Source organism: Mustela nivalis (assembly GCF_964662115.1).
Source record: "Mustela nivalis genome assembly, chromosome: 17".
Taxonomy (NCBI): Eukaryota; Metazoa; Chordata; class Mammalia; order Carnivora; family Mustelidae; genus Mustela; species Mustela nivalis.
The window spans coordinates 61,566,213-61,590,457 of NC_139036.1; the positions used below are offsets into that span (position 1 = coordinate 61,566,213).

The 24,245-nt window shown below is 58.9% G+C and overlaps 1 protein-coding gene across 3 annotated transcripts in view; it reads right to left on the minus strand.

The window, feature by feature from the left end:
* Nucleotides 1–24,245, minus strand: part of CSNK1D (casein kinase 1 delta) — a 39,261-nt gene that overhangs the window by 11,777 nt on the left and 3,239 nt on the right. For 2 of the 3 annotated variants that reach the window (XM_082705599.1, XM_082705600.1), the window contains 7 exons: nucleotides 18,320–18,430; nucleotides 7,680–7,828; nucleotides 6,960–7,188; nucleotides 6,295–6,465; nucleotides 5,783–5,931; nucleotides 3,812–3,983; nucleotides 3,103–3,242 (listed from right to left, as the gene is read on the minus strand). In XM_082705599.1, coding sequence (XP_082561725.1) covers nucleotides 3,103–3,242; nucleotides 3,812–3,983; nucleotides 5,783–5,931; nucleotides 6,295–6,465; nucleotides 6,960–7,188; nucleotides 7,680–7,828; nucleotides 18,320–18,430 — 1,121 coding nt within the window. Of the gene's footprint in view, nucleotides 1–51; nucleotides 116–3,102; nucleotides 3,243–3,811; nucleotides 3,984–5,782; nucleotides 5,932–6,294; nucleotides 6,466–6,959; nucleotides 7,189–7,679; nucleotides 7,829–18,319; nucleotides 18,431–24,245 lie in introns of all 3 variants that reach the window. The other variant, XM_082705601.1, reaches the window with a different exon arrangement.

The window sequence follows — 24,245 nt, forward strand, 5'->3', positions numbered from 1 at the left end:
CCCGCCCCGCCCGGCGCCGGCTCTGACAAGGCCCAACGCGAGCACACTCACCCGGTGCTGCCTTCCAACGGGAGACGTGCAGCTACTTGCCGTGGTGTTCGAAAGGAATGCTATTCTGAGGTGAGGGAAAAGAGAGCTGTTGGTAAGGGCTCTGCTGCCAACGGACACGGAGGCCTTCCTCACCTCGCTTCTGCCACATCCACCACTGGCTGTGCCGCCTCACGGGGACCCCAGGGACCTGGCGAGTGGCCCCCAAATGAGAGCAGCCGCTATTGCTCCTCTAGGCCGACGGGCTGATGAGGCCGACTCGGGGCCAGGCAGACCCCTCCTCACTCCTCAGGCAGTGCGCAGACCAACATCCAGGCGGCGCCTCTACAGGGGCCCCTCCCGAGGCTCTGCCTGCTGCTCAGCGCGGTCTGCTGGGGCTTGGGGAGGACAGGCCAGGAGAAGACCAAGGGGCTGCAGGCCTTGTTTCGGGAGCATGAATGCAGACCAACCAACCAAAAGGACCGACTGGCTCAGAGACTGGGTCCCCTTCTACTAAGAGCACTGGAGCCAGGAGGCCTTCTCTTCTCGAAGAGAAAAACCCGCAGCAGTTTCACTGACCAGATGCTCTTGGGGCTCTATGCTGCTCTGGCTGAGAAGCCAGACTCACACTCGGGTCGGCAGCGTGGGGACTGGTCTAGCATAAGCCGCCCTGAGAAGGAAGTCAGGGCAGGGGCAGCCACCCTCCGGCACAGTCTGAGTGCACCATGGCTGAGGGGTCTAAACAAAGAACACTGGCGTCCACGGCTCCCCCGATGCCTGGTGGGAGGGTCAGCAGGCTCCTCCCATAAGCCGGCCATGGCTTGAGCACCGTCTTGCTGAAGGTGAACTACTCCCCTGGTCTTGAACATCTACACAGCACACAGTATCTCCTCCTCAAAGCGCACAAAGAACCCAGAGCAACGGCAGCCACGGGGGAAGCTGGTGGAATGTGGCCTCAGCCCCAGTGGGGCAGGACCACCCGCACCAAACAGAAGCATCACCGGCTCTGCCTGCACCCCGCTCTCTGCGGGGGAAGTGCCACTGGAACCTATAGACTCGAAGATGCTAGAGCAACCCTGCTCACTTTGGAACTTCCAAAGCCCTGGGGCAGGCGGGTGGGGGTCAGCCCCTTGCTGTGAGGCTCAGACAGAGCCTCTTGCTGCCCTGCAGAGTCCCCTGAAAAAGTGTGCTGGTGGGTGACCAGGAAGGGAGCCATCCCCGGGACCGGAGTGCATCCGGGACACACCCCCCGGGGCTGTGTCCTCAACATGAAGATCCTTAAAAACCGCCTAGAGTGACCAGTGCTTCTTTCAGAGAGGAAACGCCCCCAAATCAAATCTCTGGAGGCCCTTCCCTCCCGGCCAGCTCCGTATGCTTGTCCACATGGAAAGCCAAATCAAGAGCAAAGATGCCAGACCCCGGGGGCAGGCCCACCTCAGCAGAGAAGACCGCACAGGAAGGCTCGGCTCTGGGGCGCACAGGGTGAGGCCAGCCACGCCGTGCGGAGAAGCTGGGCTCAGACCAAGCGTTTTCCTCAGTGGTCCCAAACCATGCAGACACTTGCTTTTCTCTCAAGGAGAACTAGGTTGGTCCCTTCCCTTCATCTCTGCTGGTGGAGGCCCCACATCTGGATCCCGAGTCCAAACAGACCCCGACTGTCCCTGACTGGGGTGTTCGGGGCCCCAGAGCAGGCCGGATGCCTGGGCTCTTGGCCACGCGTGGGCAGACACTGCCCAGGACACGTTCCCGGCTGCTGATTCATGGATTCCAGGGCCCATGGGAAGAAGCCCGTAGCCCTTTCTGTGTCCCGCAGGGAGGGAGGGCTGTGGGGCTGGGAGCCATAACGGGCCCAACCTCATGACCCTGGCCAGACTCCTTAAGCCCCACAATTCAAACTCCTGCACCCTTAGTCTCTTTGGGAGAAAATTACCGTACATACCCACCCCACTTCTGACCGAACCACCGACACACGAGACGTGTTCAGAGTGAAACTGTGTGTTCTCTTCATGAAGCGAAAAGCCCAGGAGCCTCCCTCTGCCCGGGGTCCTGCCGCCTGTCTGCTGGAAACCAAGCCGACGCTGAAGGACTGCGGTTCTGGGTGGTTCTCACAGACCCTGCGCTCTCCTAACCGACGTGCTCCGGCCACCCGCCCACCCGGCGCCAAGCACTAGCCGATGGTAGAGCCCAGTGCTAACTCGCCCCCGAGAGCGGCCACGGTGACCCAGAGGGGTGCTGCCCGAGTGCAGAGTCCAGGACGCGGGCTTCCAAAGCCTTCCTGAAACCAGTGCTTGTCTGCCCAGCAGATGCTACGGGGCACAGGCAGCCCGGAAGATCCCCGCCGCAGCAGCAGCAATGCCCTGTGACCCGCCAGGGCCCTGAAGGCTACGCGACGAAGACAGTCCGTGTGTGTGGGAAGAGCTCATCTGCGGGGTGCACGTGCGCAAACAAAGACCTGCGGCACCGAAGCCAGAGAGGGAAGAGGATCGAGGGGAGGGGACCCGCGTGGTCCCGCCATTTCCCTGAGGACACCTGCCCTGTCAGAAAGAAGGCAAGTGGGCAGGGACTTCAAGGGACGGGAACCCACACCCGCGGCACATCGCCTGGTGCCAGGCTCCGACGGGCTGGCCCACGCCACCTTACAGGGGCCGCCGGCCACCCCCCCCCGCAGGCTGTGTGTGCCCGCCACGGGCGCGGTAAGAGCAGCCAGGGCACTGCCAGTCTGCACGGGAAGATGGCCCGGCCTCCAGAGCTGGCTCGGGGAGGGGCCGGGGCCATAAGATCGGCGGCAGAAGAGAAAAAGGCCCATCGCCCGCTGCAGCGCGGCTGGGGAGCCAAGCCCTTCGCCCGCACAGCCCGCCTCAGGCTCCCAACCGGGGAGCTGCACGGCCGCGAGGGGCAGAGTGTCCCTCTCCACGTGAAACTCAGAAACGGGGGAGAAAGGAAAGGAGGAAGGAAGCCCTTCATACCCGCTCCCCGGTCTGCTTGGCGGCCTCCGAGCAGCCCAGACAGAGAGGCCTGCGGCCCGCGGCGCCTGACCTCGGTGAGCCGGGAGTGGCTCCCGTGCGGAGCGCGTACCTGAGAGGTGGACATGCGGGAGGTGTCTTGCCGGCCCGTGAGATCAGAGGATGAGATGTTGACAGGGGCGCCGCGGTGCAGCCGCATACTCACTTTCCGCTCTCTTTCCACACCGGACACGGGCCGAGGAGAGGTGTTAGCTGGAGGGGGAGACAGGAGGGGCGGTGAGGGCTCCGGGCAGACCCCCGACCCAGCATGAGGGCCTCTCCTCAGCAGTCTCAGCATCCAGAACCACAGCAGGGTGGGCGCTGCCACACACCACCAGATACCCAGGGCGGCAACAGGCAGCTGACCCCTAGCTGGCCTGCACCCCGAGGTCGAGGTCGGCAGTGGTGGGCAGGGCCCACAGTGTGCTGGCCCTGGGGGACGCTCCCAGGAGCGAGGCCCAGGAGTCCAGCAGGAGGGCAGCCTGAGGCCCCCACGCTTCCAGGGTCGCTCACGGAGGCGACGGAGGGGCGGGTACTGAGAGACTCGTAGGGAGCAATCCGTGTCATGGAAAAGAGAAACGACGGAGAAAAAGAAAGAGACGTCCCCTGGCCGGCCAATCCTCGGAGACCAGAGTCTCCCAGGGCCAGAGGCACTCAGCCCCGCCCACAATGTGTGTCTGCCGTGAGCCCGCGTGGGGCCCTGTGGCTCCAACAGCAGAGCGGCCGACACACAACCAGAACCCTCCGGGGCCTGCTGGGGCGACATGGAGCTAGTCACTCACCAGTGTGTGAGGTAGGGGTGAGGGGGGTGGGTGGAGCCACTTCCTGGGTGCCCCGCAGGCGGCCTGAGGCCGTGGAGGGGAGGCCACGGGCGGCTGGGTTTCGGGAGTGCCTCAGCCGCTCCTCTCGGTCCCGGCGCTCCCGCTCAGCATCATCAGCGGCCCGGCTGGCTCCCTGCAAAGGAAACCGCGTAAGACCCAGCTGAACGGGGTTTGGTGGAAGACAACCCCAAGAGCCCCGGGGGTCCCCTGCTGTCAGAAAAGCCATCCAAGGTGATGTAGCTGGTTGGCACAAAGCCTCCCTCCCTCGAGGACAGAAGCCTGCCCTGGACCCTGGGAGGGTGTGGATGAGGCCTTCCCGGCATTTCCGAACCCCAAACACTGACAGCAACTGGGTGGCTTCTTCCCCCTGGGTATCCACACAGGGATGGGAAATCGTATGAGGTCGGGTAGCGGTGGGCCTGAGGTGCTGGCATCTAGGGGATCCTAGAGGCATGCGGAAGCGGTGGCATTTGGCTGGCGGGGGCCCGGCCAGAGCCTGGGCGGATGTGGGGCCAGGGCCCACGTGACAAGAGCGCAGGCAACCATGGCTAGTTCTACTTTGAGTGCATGATGACCCAGGAGTGGGGGCGCGACTCTGGGGCCGTCGCAAGGAACAGCGCTGTGACGCATCTGTCTGCAAACCGCAGCCCACGAGCCGAATCCAGCCACCGGTGGTGTCTGCCGACGAACCTTTACTGCTGCAGCCGCACCCACCGGTGCCCGTTCTGCCCGTGGTAGCTTCCGAGCCGCAGCGCAGAGCCAAGCTCCTGTCCCAGCACATGCACACCGTGAAGCCCAGGAGATTCATTCTCCAGCCCTGCCCGGAGGAGGGCGGCCAGCCCCACTGGGAGGGCGATGATACCAGAAGGTCGCCCCGACACTGGGCAACCGGTGGTCGCACAGCCCGAGCCAGCCCGCTGCGGGGCACCTGGCCCTCCCCTGTAGGGCACACACCCTGCACAGACACCTTGGCACCTGCAAGGCCACAGGACAAGCCTTTCTGTCTTACGCCCTCTGAAGAGGAGGTTCGACTCCTCCATCAGATCTTGTCACTCTGGAAAGGTCCCAATTTCTGTTTTAAGCTACCTAACAGGAAAAATTTGTAATGGAAAACGAAGTAGAAGTACCAAAAAAGCCCCTGAAACTTCCTGGCAACAATGTCCGAAAATTAATTAATTAGACTCAGACAAGAGACTCGGACGGGACGCCAGATTAAAAGAAGGAGAACATCAGGGGCGCCTGGGTGGCTCAGTGGGTTAAACCTCTGCCTTCGGCTCAGGTCGTGACCTCAGGGTCCCGGGATCGAGCCCCGCATCGGGCTCCCTGCTCGGTGGGGAGCCTGCTTCTCTCTCTGCTTCTGCCTGCCGCTCTGTCTGCCTGTGCTCGCTCTCTGACAAATAAATAAATAAAATCTTAAAAAAAAAAAAAAAAAAAAAAAAAAGACCTCAAAGCTCGATGTCTGCACGTATGCGAACACCTGCGCCATTTAACAAGGCCGGCAAAGAGGCCCACCCTGCTCGCTTGCCTGCACAGCTGCATCAGAGGGACGAGGGGCAAGAGGTCACCCCACCTGGCCAGAGACCATGGGCTCAGCCATACCCTCCTGCATGACATGCACTCTGGAGCCACGCTGACAGCAGTCACACACGTGCCTTCCAATCACAGATTTATCAGTCGAGGGCGAGTCGCAGTTCCACGCAGACCTGCACTTGGGAGACCCCCTCTGCTGGTGCCTGAGGCCCAGCGCCCGTGTGGCTGCCTCTGCTCTCCCTTCATGGGGCTCTTGCTTCTCAGGACCTCCCACCCTGGGGGGACCCCACCCAGGCCACTCGGCCCCCCAGTGCGGCGGATGTGCCTTCTAAAGCCTGCCCCGCGTCCGGGGGAGCCTCTGGCTCACTTCCGCGCGGGGGGTGGGCGAGCTGGCGCACTTACGAACTTGAGCATGTTCCAGTCGAACACGTAGTCGTAGGAGAAGCCCTGGCGGTGGAAGAGATTCCTGAAGAGCTGCCGCAGGTAGGAGTAGTCGGGCTTGTCGTCAAAGCGCAAGGAGCGGCAGAAGTTCAGGTACGTGGCGAACTCAGCTGTGAGACAAGAGACGTGGTGCTAGCCAGCACGCCCCGACTGGGTGTCTGGCGACACGACGGCCACCGTCCGCTGCTGCATGCTTAGGATGCTGAGACACGGCGTCTCAAACACGGGTCACACGGGGCACGGATGCTTAAAAAATGCACCAAAGAGCACAGCTGGTGCCACCCGTGGCCTTTCTCCACACGAACGAGGCAACTCCGTGGGTCATGGCCCCAGAAGGTAAAGGCGCAGCAAGGACAAAAGGCTGCCACCAGCTCAAGGACACTCTTCACTGTCTGGGACCCAGCCTCCCCGCAGCCCCACCACGGCCACCCCGAGCGCGCGGCCAGCCCGGCACCTGCCCCGGGGACACGCACAGGGGTAGCTTTTACACAGCACTTCGATGGGCGTGGACATCTTCTTCTCGCTGATCCGCTCGTACTTCTGCCTCTTGGTGGCGGCCTTCAGCCCCTGCCAGGGCAGAGAGCCCAGATTGAAGTACATGAGCACGTAGCCCAGTGACTCCAGGTCATCTCTCCGGGATTGCTCTGGGGAAGACGGAAACGGGTCAAGGAGAGCGTGTGCGCGCCCGCCGCCGCGGAGCCGAGATCGCACGCGCCCGCCGCCGCAGAGCCGAGACCGCGCGCGCCTGCAGCCGCAAAGCTAAGACCCCAGGCATATTCTGACTGTAGAGGCGAACTGGTCAGACCACAGAAAACTAGTCCTGGCTTCGGTTTTACCAGAAGTTGCCCCCGATGTGCCCCTAGGAAACTGTGACACCCCTGGATGAGTGCCACCAATGTTACAAGGAGTGTCAGGACGTCTGACCGCTCATTTACCCACCGTCACCAAACCTCCCAACGGGTTTCCAGAGTCGGGAGAGCTAGACTTTGCTACAAAGGTTTGACGACAGCCTCCATGCCAAACGTGCTGACCACTTCCCCAGGGTCCCCCAAGAGGCTGGCCTTTCTCTTAAGAGATGGCCATGCCCAAAGCAGTCCAGTGACGAGGGCACGGGAGACCCCAGCACCCCCGGGCTCACCGATTCCAAGGTGCGTGTTGATGGAGGCGTACCGCGCCGTCCCGGTGAGGTTCTTGTTCTCACGGTACGGGATGTGCTGGTGGGTCCGTGCGTCCCGATACTTCTTGGCCAGCCCGAAGTCAATGATGTACACGAGGTTGCCTTTCTTCCCCAGCCCCATGAGAAAGTTATCTGGCTTCACGTCTCGGTGGATGAAGTTCTTTGAGTGAATGTACTCAATGCGACTTATCTGCAGGCAGGAAGTAGTGACCAGAGGTTGAATTCCAGCAGCAGCCTCGGGAAAGGCCCCTGCTTGGCAGAGAGACGGCTGTGCCCTCAGCTGCACGTCCCGCGGCCCTTGGTCAGAGCAGAGCAACTCCACAGCCAGGGAAGGCAGCTCAACAGACCATCTTCCACACCCCTGCATGGCCGGGGCAGTTCCTCTCGTTGGCCCCTGCGGTGGGGGTCAACCGACAGCAGCCTGACGGGACCACCCCTCCCTGACGAGGGTCTGCACCAGCAGTCCTTCCTACAAGGACCCCCTGGGAGCCACCTGCACATCTCCAAACCCAGCCTCCAGTCACAATCCTGCGGCAAAGGTGACTGCACCCGCCCCCCTCCCTGGGCACTAAGAGGCACAGGAGGAAAAGGGCACCGGAGCGTGCCCTCAGACTGCTGACTCACGCCAAGCCAGGTCCTGAAGGCCCAGACTCCCTGTCACCTCAGAGACACGATTCTTACCATCTGGTCAGCAAGCAGCAGGACAGTTTTGAGGCTGAATTTCCTCGAGCAGAAGTTGAACAGATCCTCCAGGCTTGGCCCCAACAGCTCCATCACCATGACGTTGTAGTCCCCCTCCGCCCCGCACCACCGGATGGTGGGGATGCCCACTGCAAGAGAAACCCGACACGCCCGTGCTCGCATACAGGGGTACAAGGGACACGAGAGCCAGGCAGGCGGTGGCTGGAAGCGACACTGGGAGAGAATGGGAGAGCGTCCCAGGCGGGGGGTGAACAGACACCAAGAAAGCTTCCTACAGGCAAGGAGCAAGCTGCACGTCCCAAAGCAGGAGCGGGCCTGGCTCGCGGTCGGTAGCCGGAGTCCGCTCTGCTCAGGACTCCCTGGTTTTCCTGTCACACCCCCTCTCTCCGCCCCAGTCGTCCTGTCTCCCAGGCTCCTCGGGGCCGAGCCGTCTCTCACGTCCCCGGTTTTGTGGGGCCCGGCAATTCTTGGCGGGGGGGGGGGGGGGGGGGGGGGGGGGTTCTGGGGCCATCCCTCCGTCGGGATCGTGTGAGGACGGGCGACGGGTTTGGGGAGGAAGACCGCAGAGCTGAAGGGCCTTCTCCTCGCCTCACGTCAGGGGTCTCTGTTCTCAGTGGGACCCGTCACCGAGGACGGGGCCTTGACCCCGGGCTGGGGTGTGTTCATTCTCCCCAGTGTGTGTACTGTTCTCTCTGGAAGGACGTCACGCCGTGGAGCCCACACTCTGGATGGGGGGCTGGTCACGTTCTACTTCCCGAGGGCAGAGCACCCACACACAGTACTCAGGTTTGTCTCTTCCCGCCATTTACTCAACTTAAAGATTTTATCTGTCAGAGAGAGACCACAAGCAGGGGAGCAGCAGGCAGACGGAGTGGGAGAAGGAAGCTCCCCGCTGAGCAGAGCCCAATGCGGGGCTCGATCCCAGGACCCTGGGATCATGACCTGAGCCGAAGGCAGACGCCTCACCGACTGAGTCACCCAGACACCAGAATTTTATTATTTTTTTATTAAATCTTTTTTTAAAAGTACGCATGCCGTATAGTATTCCCTTTGGAGAAAAGGTCACAGTTGATCTGTTCTTTCATCTGGACTGTCTGGGTTTGCTTCTATCACAAACGGTGCTACTAAGTGTCCCCTTACTATGTCCACGGTGGAAATTCTTACACACGAAATTCTTGTTCACATCCAGTCTCCCCGGACACAAGCCGATAAACACAGAGCATAAGCTGTGTGGCTATGAGGTAATGTCACCTTGTTTCCCAGACCGTCGGCCCACCCCACAGGCCCAGCAGCAGCGAGCCGGTGCGAGACCACCCAACTGCTTGTCGTCAGCCGAGGAAGGGAGCCAGCACCTCACGAACTCAACTGGGATCTTTCATCCGTATATTTACTGGCCACACGCTGTTCCTCTCTGAAATGTCTACCCTTGTCTTTTGCCAATTTTCCTATCAGGGAAATAGCCATTCTTTAAAAATTCTGGGTACTAAACCATTGTTGATTTCATGTGAGGCCATTTTTTTTTTCTTTTGGAGCCTTTTGATGAGAAATTTTAACAAAGACAAACATATCATTCTTTTCCATTATGAGTAATATTTTTGGTATAAGAAACCCTGAGTCAGAAGCAGATACTATTATTATCTTTAAAGAGTTTAAAAGCTACTCTGTATCAAACAAGATGGAGTGACAGGAGCCCAATTCCCGCGCACCTCAGCCAAGACCAGAAGGCTGGAAACACAGAACATGTGGAAAAATGGTTTCTAAGACATTAAACGGAGGCGGCGAAAACACTCAGAGCTGAAGGACAGGACACAAGCCACGTGGGCCTAAGACTGCCCCTTCCTCCCTCGACTATCGGCAGAAATGCAAACACTCAACAGAATAAAGTAACTTGACTTTACCCCGTAACTAAGCAGAGAAAGAACCTGAGCAACAAAGTAGAACACAAGCGCGCAAGCAAGGACAACTCGTGCCGTCCGGCATCCAGAGACCTCCAGGGATGCGGAGCAGCAAACATCTATACTGAGGAATAGTCGATCCCCTGAAATGGGTTCAGATGTGAGAACGGGCAGAGAGGGACAGTAACAGTTACTACAGGGGCAAGTGGGTGGCTCATCATTTAAGTGTCTGACTTCAGCTCAGGTCATGATCTCAGGGTCGTGGGATCGAGCCCCGAGTCTGGCCTGTGTCTGGCTCTGCACTCGGTGGGGAGCCTGCTTGAGATTCTCTCTTTCTCCCTCGGCTCCTCTCCGCTCCGTGTGCCCTCTCTCTCTAAAAGTAAATGGACAGGGGCACCTGGGTAGCTTAGTTCTATTTATATTGTGGGTCTAAGAAGCTACATGAGGGCATGGCATGGGAGATTTATAAAAGACTCAAGTCCAACTTTTAGAGGGAAGAACTACAGTATCTGAGATTAGATGGTGCAGAAGAAAAGATGTGTGACTCGAAGGCAAAGCAAGAGAAACTACTGGAAAAGCAACAGGAGCCAGCTTCAAGCCACCTAGTATCTATGCCACCAAAGCCCCCAGGAAAGATGGAGGGACAGAGACGGCTGGAAGCAGCCGGATGAAGACAACACACCCGCAGGCCGCACGCAAGAGCCATAAAGACCTTCACACCCACGTTCGTGGCCTGCGGATCGCATCGCTCACAATGAGGGACGCGGAGAGCATCTCGAAAGCAGCCGGGGGGATCGGTATCACACACAGAGGGCAAACATCAGGATCGCTGCAGACATCTCGGCAGATGGGAGGCGCAAAGAGCACAGGAGACGGCGTCTTTCAAGCACTGAGGACACCAACCTCCAAAAGCCAAGACAAATGCGATTTTCAGATACAAAAAAGCTGGAAGAATCCTTCAGCAGCAGACCTACGTAGGGGAAAGGCCACCCTTCGGGCAGAGGGCAAGCGATGCCAGCCGGAAGTGTGGGCCCACACAAAGGGACGGAAAGCACTGGAAGTAACAACTAAGTTCACTCGTAAGAGCTTTTCACATTACTTCAATCCCTTTAAAAGCTATGACTGTTTAAACAAAAAGAACAATGCAATGCACATTTGTAACACGCAAACGTCTGTGCTGCAGGACATCGTCACAGGGGCCGGCAGTGGGGAAGCCACATGTGCCCACAGGCCAGTCTGCTCCACACCAAGCACGGAGCGCAGCAAGGACACGGCACGGTTTGTTCAAGATGACGCGATAAACCCTAACTCAGTCCCTGAGGTACGAAAGAGGTGCTGGCGAGCCAGCAGAGGAGCAAATCATAAGAAAAACCATTAAGAAACGTAAATAAAGGGGCGCCTGCGTGGCTCAATCGGAGACTCCCTTCGGCTCAGGTCATGACCCCGGGGTCCTGGGCTTGAGCCCCAAGTCAGGCTCCCTGCTTTGCAGGGAGTCTGCGTCTCCCTCTGCCTGCTGCTCCCCGTCTGTGCTCACCTTCTCTCTCTGACAAATAAATAAAATCTTGGAAAAAAAAAATAGATAAAATGATTCATCAAAAAGAAGGCAAGGGGCGCCTGGGTGGCTCAGTGGGTTGAGCCGCTGCCTTCGGCTCAGGTCATGATCTCAGGGTCCTGGGATCGAGCCCCGCATCGGGCTCTCTGCTCGGCGGGGAGCCTGCTTCCCTCTCTCTCTGCTGCCTCTCTGCCTGCTTGTGATCTCTGTCTGTCAGATACATAAATAAATAAATAAATCTTTGCGGGGGGGGGAGGCAAGGTAGGAGGAGACAAAACCAGCAGCAAGATGGTCAAGTAAACCCCGGCGGGTCAGGAACCACATCAGGCACCACACGAGGCGTGTTCTCGCAGACGAGAGAGAAACGTGCGCCTTTTCCGCACAGGCAGGTTGTCAGAAGGACAGCGCGGGACACCAACTTTAGACGGAAGGGGACCTGAGAGCTGGGTCCACATGGGACGTGTAGGCTGCGGAGAGCGTTTCCAGGGACGTGCGTGTGACCAGGACAAAGCACCAGCATGTCCGGAAACGCAGCTCCACGCGGCCCCCCGGCGCAGCCTCAGGACATGCGCCCGGAACTGCAAGGGGAGGGACACGCGCCCCGGCCGACAGCGCCCTCTGTACCCCTAGCATCCCCCGGGCCCGGCACCGCGGGTCATCAGCGGACAGGGCCCGCAGCGGACAGAACAGGCCTGTGCCCTCAGATGACGATGAGATTTGATCGGAAATGACAGGGAGCTCCCTGGGAAGCCCCCAAATACAGAGAAGCTGCATAGCCCACTTCAAAAGAACCCACGGACCAGGGAGCCCTTGGGAGGGGAAAAGAAAGCTTTCTGAACTAAATGAAAATGAAATCACAACATGTCAGGGTTTATGAGACGTGCTCCAGGAGCACCTGGGGGAAATTTATAGCAACAAAACGCCGGTATTAGAGAAGACAGATCGATGATCTCAGAAAACAGGAAATTAAACCCCAACAGATGAAATACAAATGATCACAGCAGTAATCAATGAAACAAGACACAAAGAAAGACAGAAAAATTATAGAAACCAAAGCATGTTCTTTGAGAAGATTTCTGGTAACCCTCTCACCAGGCCAACGGGAAGGAGAGAGGAGGCGCGGCGAGAGACCAGCCACCAGCAGGCTCTGCAGCCGCCGAGAGCCAGCGGAGCAGCACTGCGAGCAGCTCTCCGCAGTCGCGTCCCTCACAGACGACACGGATCAACTGCTGGAAAGACACCCCCCATCACAGCCGTTAACTGCTGGCCAGGGTGTAAGGGACAGCCACCTGGAAAGCAGTTGACTGTTTATCAAAAAGGAAAAACATTCACCCACTTCTGATTCCGCCGTTCCACTCCTAGACACTCACCCACGACAAAAGTAAGTGTCCACGCGAATACCCACACAAACGTTTAGAGCATCTTTGTTTGAACGCCCGCCACTCGGGGAGGGACGGAGAACCTGCTGGATGCACCCAGGGGCCACTGCACGGTCCGTGAGGACGACCCTCTCAGGGGCCGGGCCGGCTTCCTCGGGCTGGCCGGAGGTGAGGGGCAGAAGGCTGCTGCGGCCACGGCGGTCACAGGCATCGCTGTTACTTATCACTGTCCCAAACAACTGTGCCCTGGCGCCATGTTCTTGGGCTTCCAACTGCCCTGGTCACGCACAGATGGCAGATCTTGTGCATTTGAACTCTGCTCTAGACGCAAGCGTTCTGCTGTATGTTCCCGTGTACCTCTGCATGATGCCCTCTTTGTGCACTGGGCTCTCAGGACGAGGAGACATTTTGGGGAAGGAGCTGGGGGAGGCTGGTCTAGACCGGGGATGAAGGACTCCTACTCTGGACCTCCAATCTTGGGACATGGGCTTCCTTCACCTACCAGATCCCTTACTGGCTCAGACCAGCACCTACACCGCAGCACCTACCAGCGCCATAGGGTTCCTGCGTGTGTCTGAAAATATTCAAGCTGGTCATGACAAGTCGTAAGAGAGCCTGAGCGCCCCTGGATACCATATGAACCAAAGACCCTAACCCTTAACCTTGAACCACGCTGGGTTTTCTTGCCTTGGCTTGCAGAGACCACGGTGTCCGGGCCCGCATCCTGCCCCGCCGCAGCAGTGGTGAGTGCCACGGAAGGCACTGGAGCAGCCATGCCTATCCTGGTTTCGAGCTGCCCCTTGGATCACAGCGTCTGCTGGGCCCACAGCACTCACAAGCTGCCGGCTGGGTGAGCGACAGGCAGCCTGGCTTGTATAAACACGAGCTCGACTCCCTCCACGTTCCTCTGGGGTTTTATCATTTACCAACTTGTTTTCCTACTGAGCGAAAAACAGCCAGAGGCGGACAGAAGGCTTTGTACCAGGCAGAGGATCTGAAACGCAGCCTTGAGGGACCCCTTCTTGAAGTACGTGCATGCACGGGGCGGAGAGGGACCATCGTAAGCCATCCTTTCTTGGTGCCCCCTTCACCTAGTTCCTATTTGGGGCCAGATCTTCTGTCCTGAAAACTTGCCTCCTACCCTAGTCCTTCCTCTATACCAATTCCCCCCAAAAGCTCAAACACCCTTACATTAATTTCTGGGGGTGGTCTCCACAATTCTTAAATGGTTTGTGTAAAACTCCGAAGAAGCTGGCAATACTCTGTGCCTTGTTCCCAACGCCCAAGTCAAGGCTGTTCTTTGACACGATTCAGGCCAAGCCAACTGCTGTGTTTAGATGGACCAAACCCACCTCACTTGTCTCTAATCCTGGGAAGATGTGCTAGGCCGGGAGGCGTGGGGGGCGGCGGCTGGCAGACCAAGAGCGGCCTCCAAGCCGCTCAGGAGCACCTGGGAAGGTACAGGACACACAAGTCAAGGGGCCACAAGACTTCAGTGGGATGTACATGAACGGAACTCCATGTTTAACGCAGGAAACCAAAGCTGTGTGTGGAATCTTGAATTTCTGGGGAAGGAGGGAGAGGAGGGATGTGCCTATCTGCCCTCTCCCAAGCTCCAGGAGGCTGAGCCCCAGGTTCAGTGACCCTGTCCCTGGACAATCCGGACGTGATAGCTAGATCTGCTAACACTGTGTAACACACGCACCGACCCTTTCCGTTCCCTTCAGAAAACACAGTGAAGAAAAAGACGCCCTTAATTTTTCATGCCCTCGTCTTGTGTGCAAGCCAGGGCACCCCACACCACACTACAGAGGGATGGTGATGACAAGGCCACGAGGCAGCGGCTCCAACAGAAGCCTAGATGCCAAGCAGCTGGGACCGAACGGCCCCGGAGGCACGTGCAGCGCTCGACGGCAACCTGCAGGCCAAGCACTCGTCTGCTCCATGAAACACAATTCCACTCTCAGGCGGTGCGCCAGAAAAGGTGTCTGGATGCCATCGAGGCACTGTCCCCAAGAGCAAGATGCCACAGCAGGAGAGAAGTACTGCTCATGGAGACGTGAGGTTACTCAACGCAGCCGCGTTGGCGCAGGGGCGCCTGGGAGCGGAAGGGTCGAGGAGAGCCGTGTGCTACGCGGAGACCATACGCACAGATGCGGGGTGGTGTATGTCACCCAGATGTGCATCAAGGACTCACGATGTCTGCTGACACTGATGGGTGCTCCAATGGTGACCCCTACTTTCTCTAGTGGTCGACACCAGCATGCTTTACCACCCCAGCACCAGGGAGCAGACAAAATGCGGTCAAAGCAGAGAGCCCTGCGGTGAGAGTTCTCCGGCCAGAAGACGCTAAGCTCTCTGTGTAGCCTACTTTGTCCCGAGTGGACTGTCCGGAGAATCGAGGGGTGAGGCCCCAGCAAGCAATCGGCTAGACTACCCACAGGCATGTTCCCGCCGTCTGTCCAGACTGTTCCTCTGGGGACGGCAAGATCAGAAATCGGAGTGCACGCCGCCGCAGGGCCCGTGCAGGGACAAGCAAGGCCCACGAGGCGAGACAACGCCGACCCGCGGCGCGCGCTGCCCCCACCCGCGTGCCATGCGGACGGAACTATGCGTCGCTCCCAACGCCTGATGGAGTGCGGCGACGCCAAAAGCTACGCGTGGGACTGAAAAACTAGTGAGAAACCAGGCAAAAGTGCTTTTCATTTTTACTTACAAGAAGTTTCAATATTCAACATTCATGCAAATACAGATTTTCAGTTTTTGGCAATTCAAACCTGAAACCGTAAACCGCCGCACCTTCTGACAAAGCCAATGATTTTTAAAAACAAATCTCTTATGGGTGACAGAGAAACAACTTAGAACAAACTAGACAGGGATGTCGGGGGCAAACTCTGGACCATGGCTTCTCTCCCAGAGCGCACTGGGACTGACATGAGGGCACTTGGGGGGGGTCCCCTACTGCCTCTCAAGCAGACGGGAGCAGCAGGCACTCAATTTAGTATGGGTCCCCACAGATTACATACGTTCTTGGCTACCATGAAATGTTTCTTAACAAAAAGATAGTGACTGTCCAAATACAGCATGGGAACTGACCAGGACATAGGACGAGAGACGTGAACTTGGGGTCGCCGCCAGCTTCTACTGCACTGACAGGTGCCGGCCCACCCTCACTGCCAGCCCGGACTCCTTACACGCGGCCCACTCACCCCTCGCACATGCCACACCTGTCCTGAGCCTTGACCAGAAGCTCATGTTCTTTACTGAGGGGTCACCAAAAAAGGGCTGGTCAAAGCCACTGTGGGGACGCGAGGATGGGAGAGAGCAGTTAATGTCTGGCAGTCCACCGCATTTTGAGAAGAACGTGATGTCTACCCAAGTCACTCCCCAGCGCAACTAAGCAAGACCCATCCCTGCTACTCCACGTGTTCCGTCCTGCCGGCACACTCGCGGCAGGTGGAAGCATCTGGGGTGCGCTCCTGACCGCCAGAGGGCAGTGGCACGCCTTCCCAGGAGCAGAGCCGCTGGGCAACGGTGGCCTGGGTGCCACGATGCTCAGGTTCACATCTCTGTCCTCTGGGAAGTTCTGCATCAGTCTGTGCGTGTTCTCACTCAGGACCCGAGGCTGGCGGACACCCACTGCGGAGGACTGTAGTGGCAGCAGCCGTGCCAGGGTCTGTAGGCGAGGCTGACTCCTCCCGCAGTGGCCGGCCTGCCTGAGCGCTGCTCTCTCCGGCCATGCTCAGCAACACCACCATTGTCTAGAAGGCCCTGCGTGGCAAGCTAGAGAGCGTGCGCAGCCTCTCAGCTTCCAGCTTCCTCCTAGGGTACCACGTGTAAGGAAGCCCAGAACGCAGCATTAAAAGCATTGAGGAGGGGCGTCTGGGTGGCTCAGTTGGTTGAGCAGCTGCCTTCGGCTCAGGTCATGATCCCGGCATCCTGGGATCGAGTCCCGCATCGGGCTCCTTGCTCAGCGGGGAGCCTGCTTCTCCCTCTGCCTCTGCCTGCCATTCTGTCTGCCTGTGCTCGCTCTCTCTCCCTCTCTCTCTCTCTCTGATAAATAAGTAAAATCTTTAAAAAAAAAAAAAAAGCATTGAGGAGCCACAATCAGAGGCCCTGGCCGTCCCTTTCCCATGGCCAAGCGGTCTGTGTGTGACGGAGAGGGGGACGGACAGCACGTGGACCCTGCACCGTCCGCAGCCCCAGCTTCACAGTGGTCAGGAGCTCACGCAACACTACCAGAATCTTGGACGCTGCGTTTATGGACATCATCTCTTTCAAAAATTGAGATCTTTACTTCTTTTTTTTTTTTAAAAGCACCTTGATAATGTCCACCAAGGGCATGTCTGAAACAGAAGCAGAACTCAACCTGCACGCGGCGGATGGCCGGGCAGGAGAAGAGCCTAGGTTTCGAGACCCTAGAGGAGGAACACAGATCTTACGGCAAGGACTTAAAGTGAGACACGGTGCCGCCACCTGCGCCCTCGGCCCCGCGGCACCCAGCTGGGTCCGGGACGGCGAAGGCCCGCCCCGAAGGGTGTAAGTTCTTTTCTGCTCAGTGTCAGCCACTTTGATTCCTATTTGGGGCATCGCGGACAGTTTTCTTCCCTTCCACTCTCTGGCCCTCTGGCTTACAGATTTTCAACAGAAACGCGGCCTGTTAACACTCAACAGGCTTTCAAGGTGGACGCTTCCCTCAACCCCCGGCCATCAGGCCCTGTCCAACCATGAGGGCCACACCCGGAGTCACCACCTGGCAAGCTGGGCAGACTGTTCCTGATGCCTGAGAAGCCCTCTGCTGAGTGTCCCCAGAGGGCAGACGCACTGGCCAAGCCCTCTGTGGACCTCGCCCTGGGGCCCACAGGTGTTTTCAGCCCCGGGTGCCAGTCCAGAGCCCAAAGCCGCCCCTGGTCCCAAGAAAGCTGGGACAGGACGCCCCAGATGCCCTCTGTGATGGGTCCTGCAGGACTATCCGTGTTGCTCTGCTTTGTATCTGTTACTAAAGGACATTTGTCGCTGCGTGAAGCAAGTAATGTTGGTTGCTCGCAGCAGCACAGATTAAACCATTTTTGTGGAGAAAAGATGGCAGAGGGGAATCACCAATGCTTCCTTCTCACCTGAAAAAAGCGAATTCAGACTCTGAAGACAAATTTTCACTTGGCAAAGCGCCGAGAGCACCCCAAACTATGGACGCACCACAGAGGCTTCTGCTGCTTCTACCACGAAGGGTCTCCGAACAGGAGGAGGGCAGCCGTTCTTCCGGCACGGAGCCTTGATCCCAAGGGCGGCTCCTTGGGGTGAAGCATGGACATGTCCTTCCTAACGCTGCAGTGTCTTGGGACTCTGAGACCCCCAGCAAAATCCCCACTTGCTCCATTAGCCAGACTACTTGGAAGTCCAGGAAACTCTAATAAAAGACTCAGAGTCAGGATGAGTGCTCCCAAACATCAGAACCCCCGTAGGTCTGAGAGGTTTTCCAGAACGCTGCGAGCAAAGCATGTGACTGACGGGGCACACCCGGCAGTCAGGAGTGTGCCTAAAAGTCAAAATTCACATGAACCCTGAGTTTAAAAACAAAACTACCTAATGTGGGGCTAGGGAAAAGCAGAAAATCATGTTTTCTGTTGAACGAGGCCCTCGGGAGGCCTCCTGATCTGAAGGAAGCCGCGTGACTGAGTCAAGTGCAGGGATGTTTTCCTCCCTTTCCCAAATAACCCAGAGGCTGCGACTCATGACGCATTCTCCCTCATCAAATACAACCCGGGTTTTCTTGCGAACAGGTAAAGGGCGTACCTCCTCCCTGCATCATTTTGTAGATTTTGCTCTCGATGTGGAGCTGAGGGTGTTTGGTTTTGACGCATTCAAGCTTGATGGCAACTTCTTCTCCGGCAGCAATGTCCGTACCTTGGCAAAGAAAGAAAACAGCACACGTTAATAACCTGGTGGTGACCACCTAATGCAACGCTACAACCCACTACGCACCCGGCACACTCTGCTCTCCACTGCGCGACGCTGTCGGTGGTCGACAAACCCCGTGGACAATCACTACTACTTTGACTCTCTAAGCTAGAAGCCTTCGAGATGCAGAGAAAAGTCTTACTCCGTACTCCCTCACCCACTTCCACAGGTCCCCACTCCGGTCACGTGACTGGGGACGCAGAGACAGGACAGTGTCCTCCTCTCGGCAAGGATTCCCCTCTTTTTTGCCCTGACCCTTCCAGTCCACCTACCGGTCAGACCCCGTGTTCACCCACCCAGGGCCAAGCAGTGGGGGAGTTCCAGGGTGACTGTGTGCTCCTCGTTTCTCCATGCTGCCTGGACAGGCCTGTGTGGGTGGGTTTGGGCCTTTCTTTTTATGAAACACCCCCCTGGCTTCAGTCCACCCGCCCCGGGTGCTGAGCCACGCGCATCCTGGAACAGTCAGGGTGCTTCTCGAGCAGAACTGGTTCCCATAAGGAGACTCCTGCAAACCTCTCCCTAACCGAAGAACAGGACTTCGTGTTTATTACTGACACTGGACCAGAAGGATAGATCCTTTCTCAGAGCCCAAATGAGATCCGTCGACACAGGCCTATCATATACCTTTTGCTAGTTTTATACTAAAACTGGTAAAATATCTGCTAATACCTCCCAATAACCAGCCCACGGGTTTGAAGGCAAAGTCAGAGTTACTGTCTAAAAATGTTCTATCTCTGTTTTACTCCAATTGAGGAATTGCTGATGTGACAACACCCTGCCCCAGACTTCACATACAAATGCTCCTGACCTCTCGTGTGCCCCGAAGCTGTGCCTGTGAACCCCTCCCTCCTCAAGAAGCTGCAGCTGGAGACAACAGGGCAGCGTCCTGCATAGTACACACCGAGCTTCCCCTAAGTTCCTTCCAGTACTGCTGTCCCTCTCATCTGCAGCCAGCTGCGGTCTGTGAACAGATGGTCGTGCTCCGGCCCCACGTCAGCTCCGCAGCAGCCTCGCCCCAGCTCGCAGGCCCGCACCCCTCCCCTCCCCCCTCTCGTCAGGTCCGCGCGTCGCCATCTCAGGGCGTCACCACAAAGGGGAGTAAAACGCAGTAAGGTTACTCTGAGACCCGGTCACAGACCTTCCGGTACAGGGCACGCTGCAACTGCTGTTTTATCATTAGCCGCTGCTGCGAACCCCTCACTGCACATCATTCAGGAACATGACCATGGGTCAGTACGTCTGGGAACAGAGGTGGACGCGTAGCGTTCGGTCCCGTCTGCGGTTTCAGGCATCCCCTGGGGGTCATGGAATGTGTCCCCCGTGGATAACGGGGTCTGATGGATAAACCACTTTCATCCTTCCCAGCAGTACATTTATCTGTACTGGTTCCAGCAGCTCAACAGACCCAGGACGTTTCCTACTCAACGAGATCCTAGTGTTGGAGAAAGCCACCTCAGCTGCCCGGTTTCTCTGTCCACAGGTTCAGAGGGAGAAGTGCAGCCCATTTCATGAGACGGGCACAGAGAGGTGGGCTCACAGGTACACGGCACTCGGAGATTCCCAGGCAAAGGACGAGTACGACCGGCCAGCACTAAAGCCACGATCAGCCTGCGGGAGCGCGGCTGTTCCTGTGGCCACTCAACGCCCAAGAACCCCCAAAGTCTCCTCCGGACCGCTCAGACGGCCGCGAGAAGTGCAGGGCTTCTGCTGGGCCTGACTCCAGAACCGTGGGGAGGACCGCCATCTGAGGGCGGCAAGTGACCACCCTAGATTTAAGAACTGCGTTGACCGTTCCACACAGACTCCTGTGAGCACTCAGAAAGAAGACAGGTAATATATTGTGCTCTTCCTGCCCGCACTTGCGATGATCTGTCCAATTACAAGAGAAATGACTTCATCATCAATGTGCTGTGCAAATGCAAGATGCACTGGGAGTTCCTGTGAGGACCTGGACTCCGAGCTGAACCCGCCAGCCCAGGAGACACAGAGAAACGGATGACTCAGCTTTCTGGTTACATCAGCAACTCTGTTCCCCAAAGCAGAAGCAGCGGGGCCTTCAGCGAGAGCAGTCTTGCTCCGCCAACTACGTCAGCACTGTCACCCCTGCCACAAAGCAGGTCTTCGATGACAGGACAGCCTGGACCCACACAAACTACCTACCAGACCAATGCCTTCAAAAAGGCAGAGAACATTCTAGCTCTACCCCACTGTGCCGGATAACGCAAATATCTTGCCATCAATCCAGCAATACTGACCTGACGGTCTTGGAAACAAATGACCACGGGCAACTGTGGAGAACAATCTGAAGTCCATTCTCCTATCACGGTGCCAGGCTCCCTGCACGACTGCAAATGCAATACAGCCGGCCTCCCCCAGATCACAGCAGCAACAGGGCCGGCCTCCCCCAGATCGCACCTGAAAACAGGGCCAGCCTCCCCTAGGATCGTAACTGTCAGAGTTGCCAGGTCACATGATCCAAAGAGAGCCGGCTTGGGCTCTGCAGATAAAAGGTGAGCACAGCAGACACTGCAGGCGTTTCTTTGGAGGATGTCTGCCCAGTGGGCAGACGGACCAAGAAGCCCAGCTTTAGTTCCTGGGCACTCCTTGAGAAGCAAACATCACAGGCAAAACCGAGGCCCACGCGTCCATACAGCCCTGCAGCCCTGCCCTGCTTCCTGGGGCTGGCCTCACGCCTCACACTTCACCAGGAGTGCTGCCCCCAGTCGGGAGCTCGAACCACCCCTGGCCCACGGCGGGGACCGATGCCGGGCAGCGAGAGAGCAGCGAGGGGCTCTGACAGCAGTGACACCGCAGCCAGTTCAATTCATCATCTTCTACAAAAATAACGGTCCGGGAAGAACGGGAAATTACAAAACCTGGTTCTTCAGCGTAACGGACTCTTACAAGCACTTGTAGACGGAGAACAAGAATCGGAAAGACCGCACCGGGCACTCGGTTTCCGAGTCGGAAGTCAATCCACAGTGTCTGTCTACAGCAACCACTTTTATGTCCCGAACAACCTCAACTCCGAGGTAGCTCCGCAAGGAAGCCCACCCCGTCGGGTACGAGTTCCTCTCTCCAGGCGAAGGTACTAGTCTCTACGTAGGCGCGGGTTAGCGGTCGTCCTAAGAAAACAGAATCACGTCTCTCCAGGTCAGCCAAGTCAGACGGTGAACTACGCGCACCCAACCCCAGGCCTGACGCCGTCCCGGGACGAGCTGTCCTTCCACCCGCACCCGCCGAGGACTGTCTTAGCGAAGCCAGAGGGCGCAGCCTCTGGGTCGCCAGGCGGGTCACTCTCCCAGGGCCACGCTGACAAGGCAACCGATGCAGGCGCACGGCCTCTCATCAGAGCCTCTCCGAGCTTAAGCCACCACCCTAGGAAAGCGTCAGCCAGTTCAGGCAACTGGTCTCTCCCCGCGGCCCGGCAGCCGCCACCTCGGATCCCCTACTGCGTGCCGGACTCCTTGCGCCGCGCTGCTCCTGAGGGAAAGTCCGTGAGAGGAAAAACATGAAAACCGAGTACTGAAGGTCTCTAAAGGTGTTTACGTGCGCTAGGACATCAGACCGCGCGGTCCACCCAGGGAACACGCGGGCCGCCCCCTGGTAAATGGAGTGACGGGGTCTGACAGGGCACGGGCAGGAAGAAACCGCCATTCCGCCCATTACGAGTGACAGAGGCAGGGGACGGGAGGGCCCCGAGGACCCTTCTGCCAGCCTCCAGCAGACAGACGTGGACAGGACAGGGCCGCGGGCTGAGCAGAACAGAGGCTGTGCCTCCTGCAGCACAGCCCCTGCACACTCCCTCCGTCCACTCTACCGCTCAGAGCACGTGGTCCACGTGGAGAACATGGAGGCGCACAAGAGGTACACGGACCCCAAGGGAAAGCTTTGCCTTACGCCCACTGGCCACACCGAGTCCCGGCAACGTCCCGCCTAGGTGTGTGCTGTACAGGACACACGGGCTCCGAAGCCTTCCTAGCCCGTCCTTCCTGAGAGCTTCTGGGATCTGGTAGGCTTGGAGGTGGACTGAGGGTCAGGACCACACATTCTGGGGTCCACAGTGGCCCAAGTCCAGAACATGAACTTTCTGAAGTCCAGGCATTGGAGAAAGAGTCCCAACGTACTGTCCCCTTTAAAAGGGCAGCTGTGGGAAGGACTAGAACGACTGGTAGAGCACAGGGCGGCCTGACCGTGTCGGTGCCGCAGGCCGCTGGGAAGGCAGGGCAGCCCTGGCCCTCTCGGTCCACACGGCCCTCAGCAAGTTGAAAGACGGGCCTCCTCGCGGTTTCCAACCTGTGAAGGCACAGGAAGTCCCAGGCGGAAATCCAAGACTCCGCACGCCAGGACCACAATGTGGTGAACCCGTCCAGGAGTCGAGCTGGCTCTGGTCAGTCGTGCAATGACAGGGGAAGCGACTTAAGTCGTGCTGGCACCAGAGTATGGGACACATGAGGACCCCATCAATTCCTTAACTTACGCCTTTACTGACACAGGAAAACCTGGTGTGGACCCCCCCCCCCATGGTCTCCGGAGCAGCCCTCTCGGACCCTTAACCACAGGAGCTGGGGAGCTTTCCGGCCACATCTCCTTCACAGAACAAGATCGCCTTTCCTCCGTGGGCCTTTCCTCCGTGGGGCAGCGCTTAGCCTGAACCGACCACCGTGTGGGCCAAGAGCCGCCGCCAGGAAACGTCAGCTGTGTCTTGGGTGCGCCTCGAGGGATGGGCCGCGGGGCTGCTGGGAGCCAGGGCATGAGAGGTCCTGGGGACAGGACAGACCCCTCTGGGGCAGCTCAGCACGATCGTGGACGTGGACGGAGAGCTACGAGGTGCGGCCGGCGGTCGCCGCGGCGTCAGAAAGCCTGAGCTCAGCCGCCTGGACTCCCGAGTACCGGTGGCCGGTGGACGCACTCTCAGAGCGGCTCCTGCCCCCTGGGTTAAAACTCCAGCCGAGGGGCCCCGGGGGCTCCATCGTGAAGCCTCTGCCTCCGGCTCAGGTCAGGATCCCAGGCGCTGGGGTCCAGCCCCGCGCCCCGCGCGCCGCGCCCCCCGCGGCGGGAGCCTGCTGCGCCCTCTCCCGCTGGCCTCGGTCAAACACACTTACAAGAGCAGGAACTTGAGCCCCAACCCACCGCCCCAGAACGAACGCAAACCGCTCACGCTCCGCCCGCCTCCCCGAAGCCGGTGCCGCGGGGCCGCAGCCGGGACGACCGGGGAGAGACGGCTCGGCAGCGCGCTGGGGTCCGAGCGCGGGGCAGCGCGACCCGCCGGCTCGCCGCGTGGGAACGAAGGCGCCGAAACCACGACGGACTCCACGGACGCGCGCCCCGGCCCCGGCCCCAGCGCGCCCGGGGGCAGCAGGGCAGGCCGGGCGGGGCCCCGCCAGGTTCGCGGCTCTGCCCGCGCCTCCGCCCCCGGCCTCGGACGCGCGCCGACCGCGGCGACCCGGAGCCCCCGGCGCAGGGGGACAGCCTCGCCGGCCCAGCGCCCTGCTCGTGCCCCCGCGTCCAACTTCGCCAGCAGGGCTACGCGACTCCGGCCCGACCCCCTCAAACCCCACCCGCTCCTGCCCCGTGCGCAACACGCACTCCGGGACGGGACGGCCCGCCCCGCCGACCCCGCGCTCGGTCCTGCGCTCCAGCGGCCCGCGGCCCAGACCCGGGGGAGCGCCCTGGCCTGTCCCCGTGCCCACCCCCACGTGCACAGGACGCCGGGGCCGCACACCCGCCCGGTGGCCTTTGTCTGCCTGCGGGGACACCC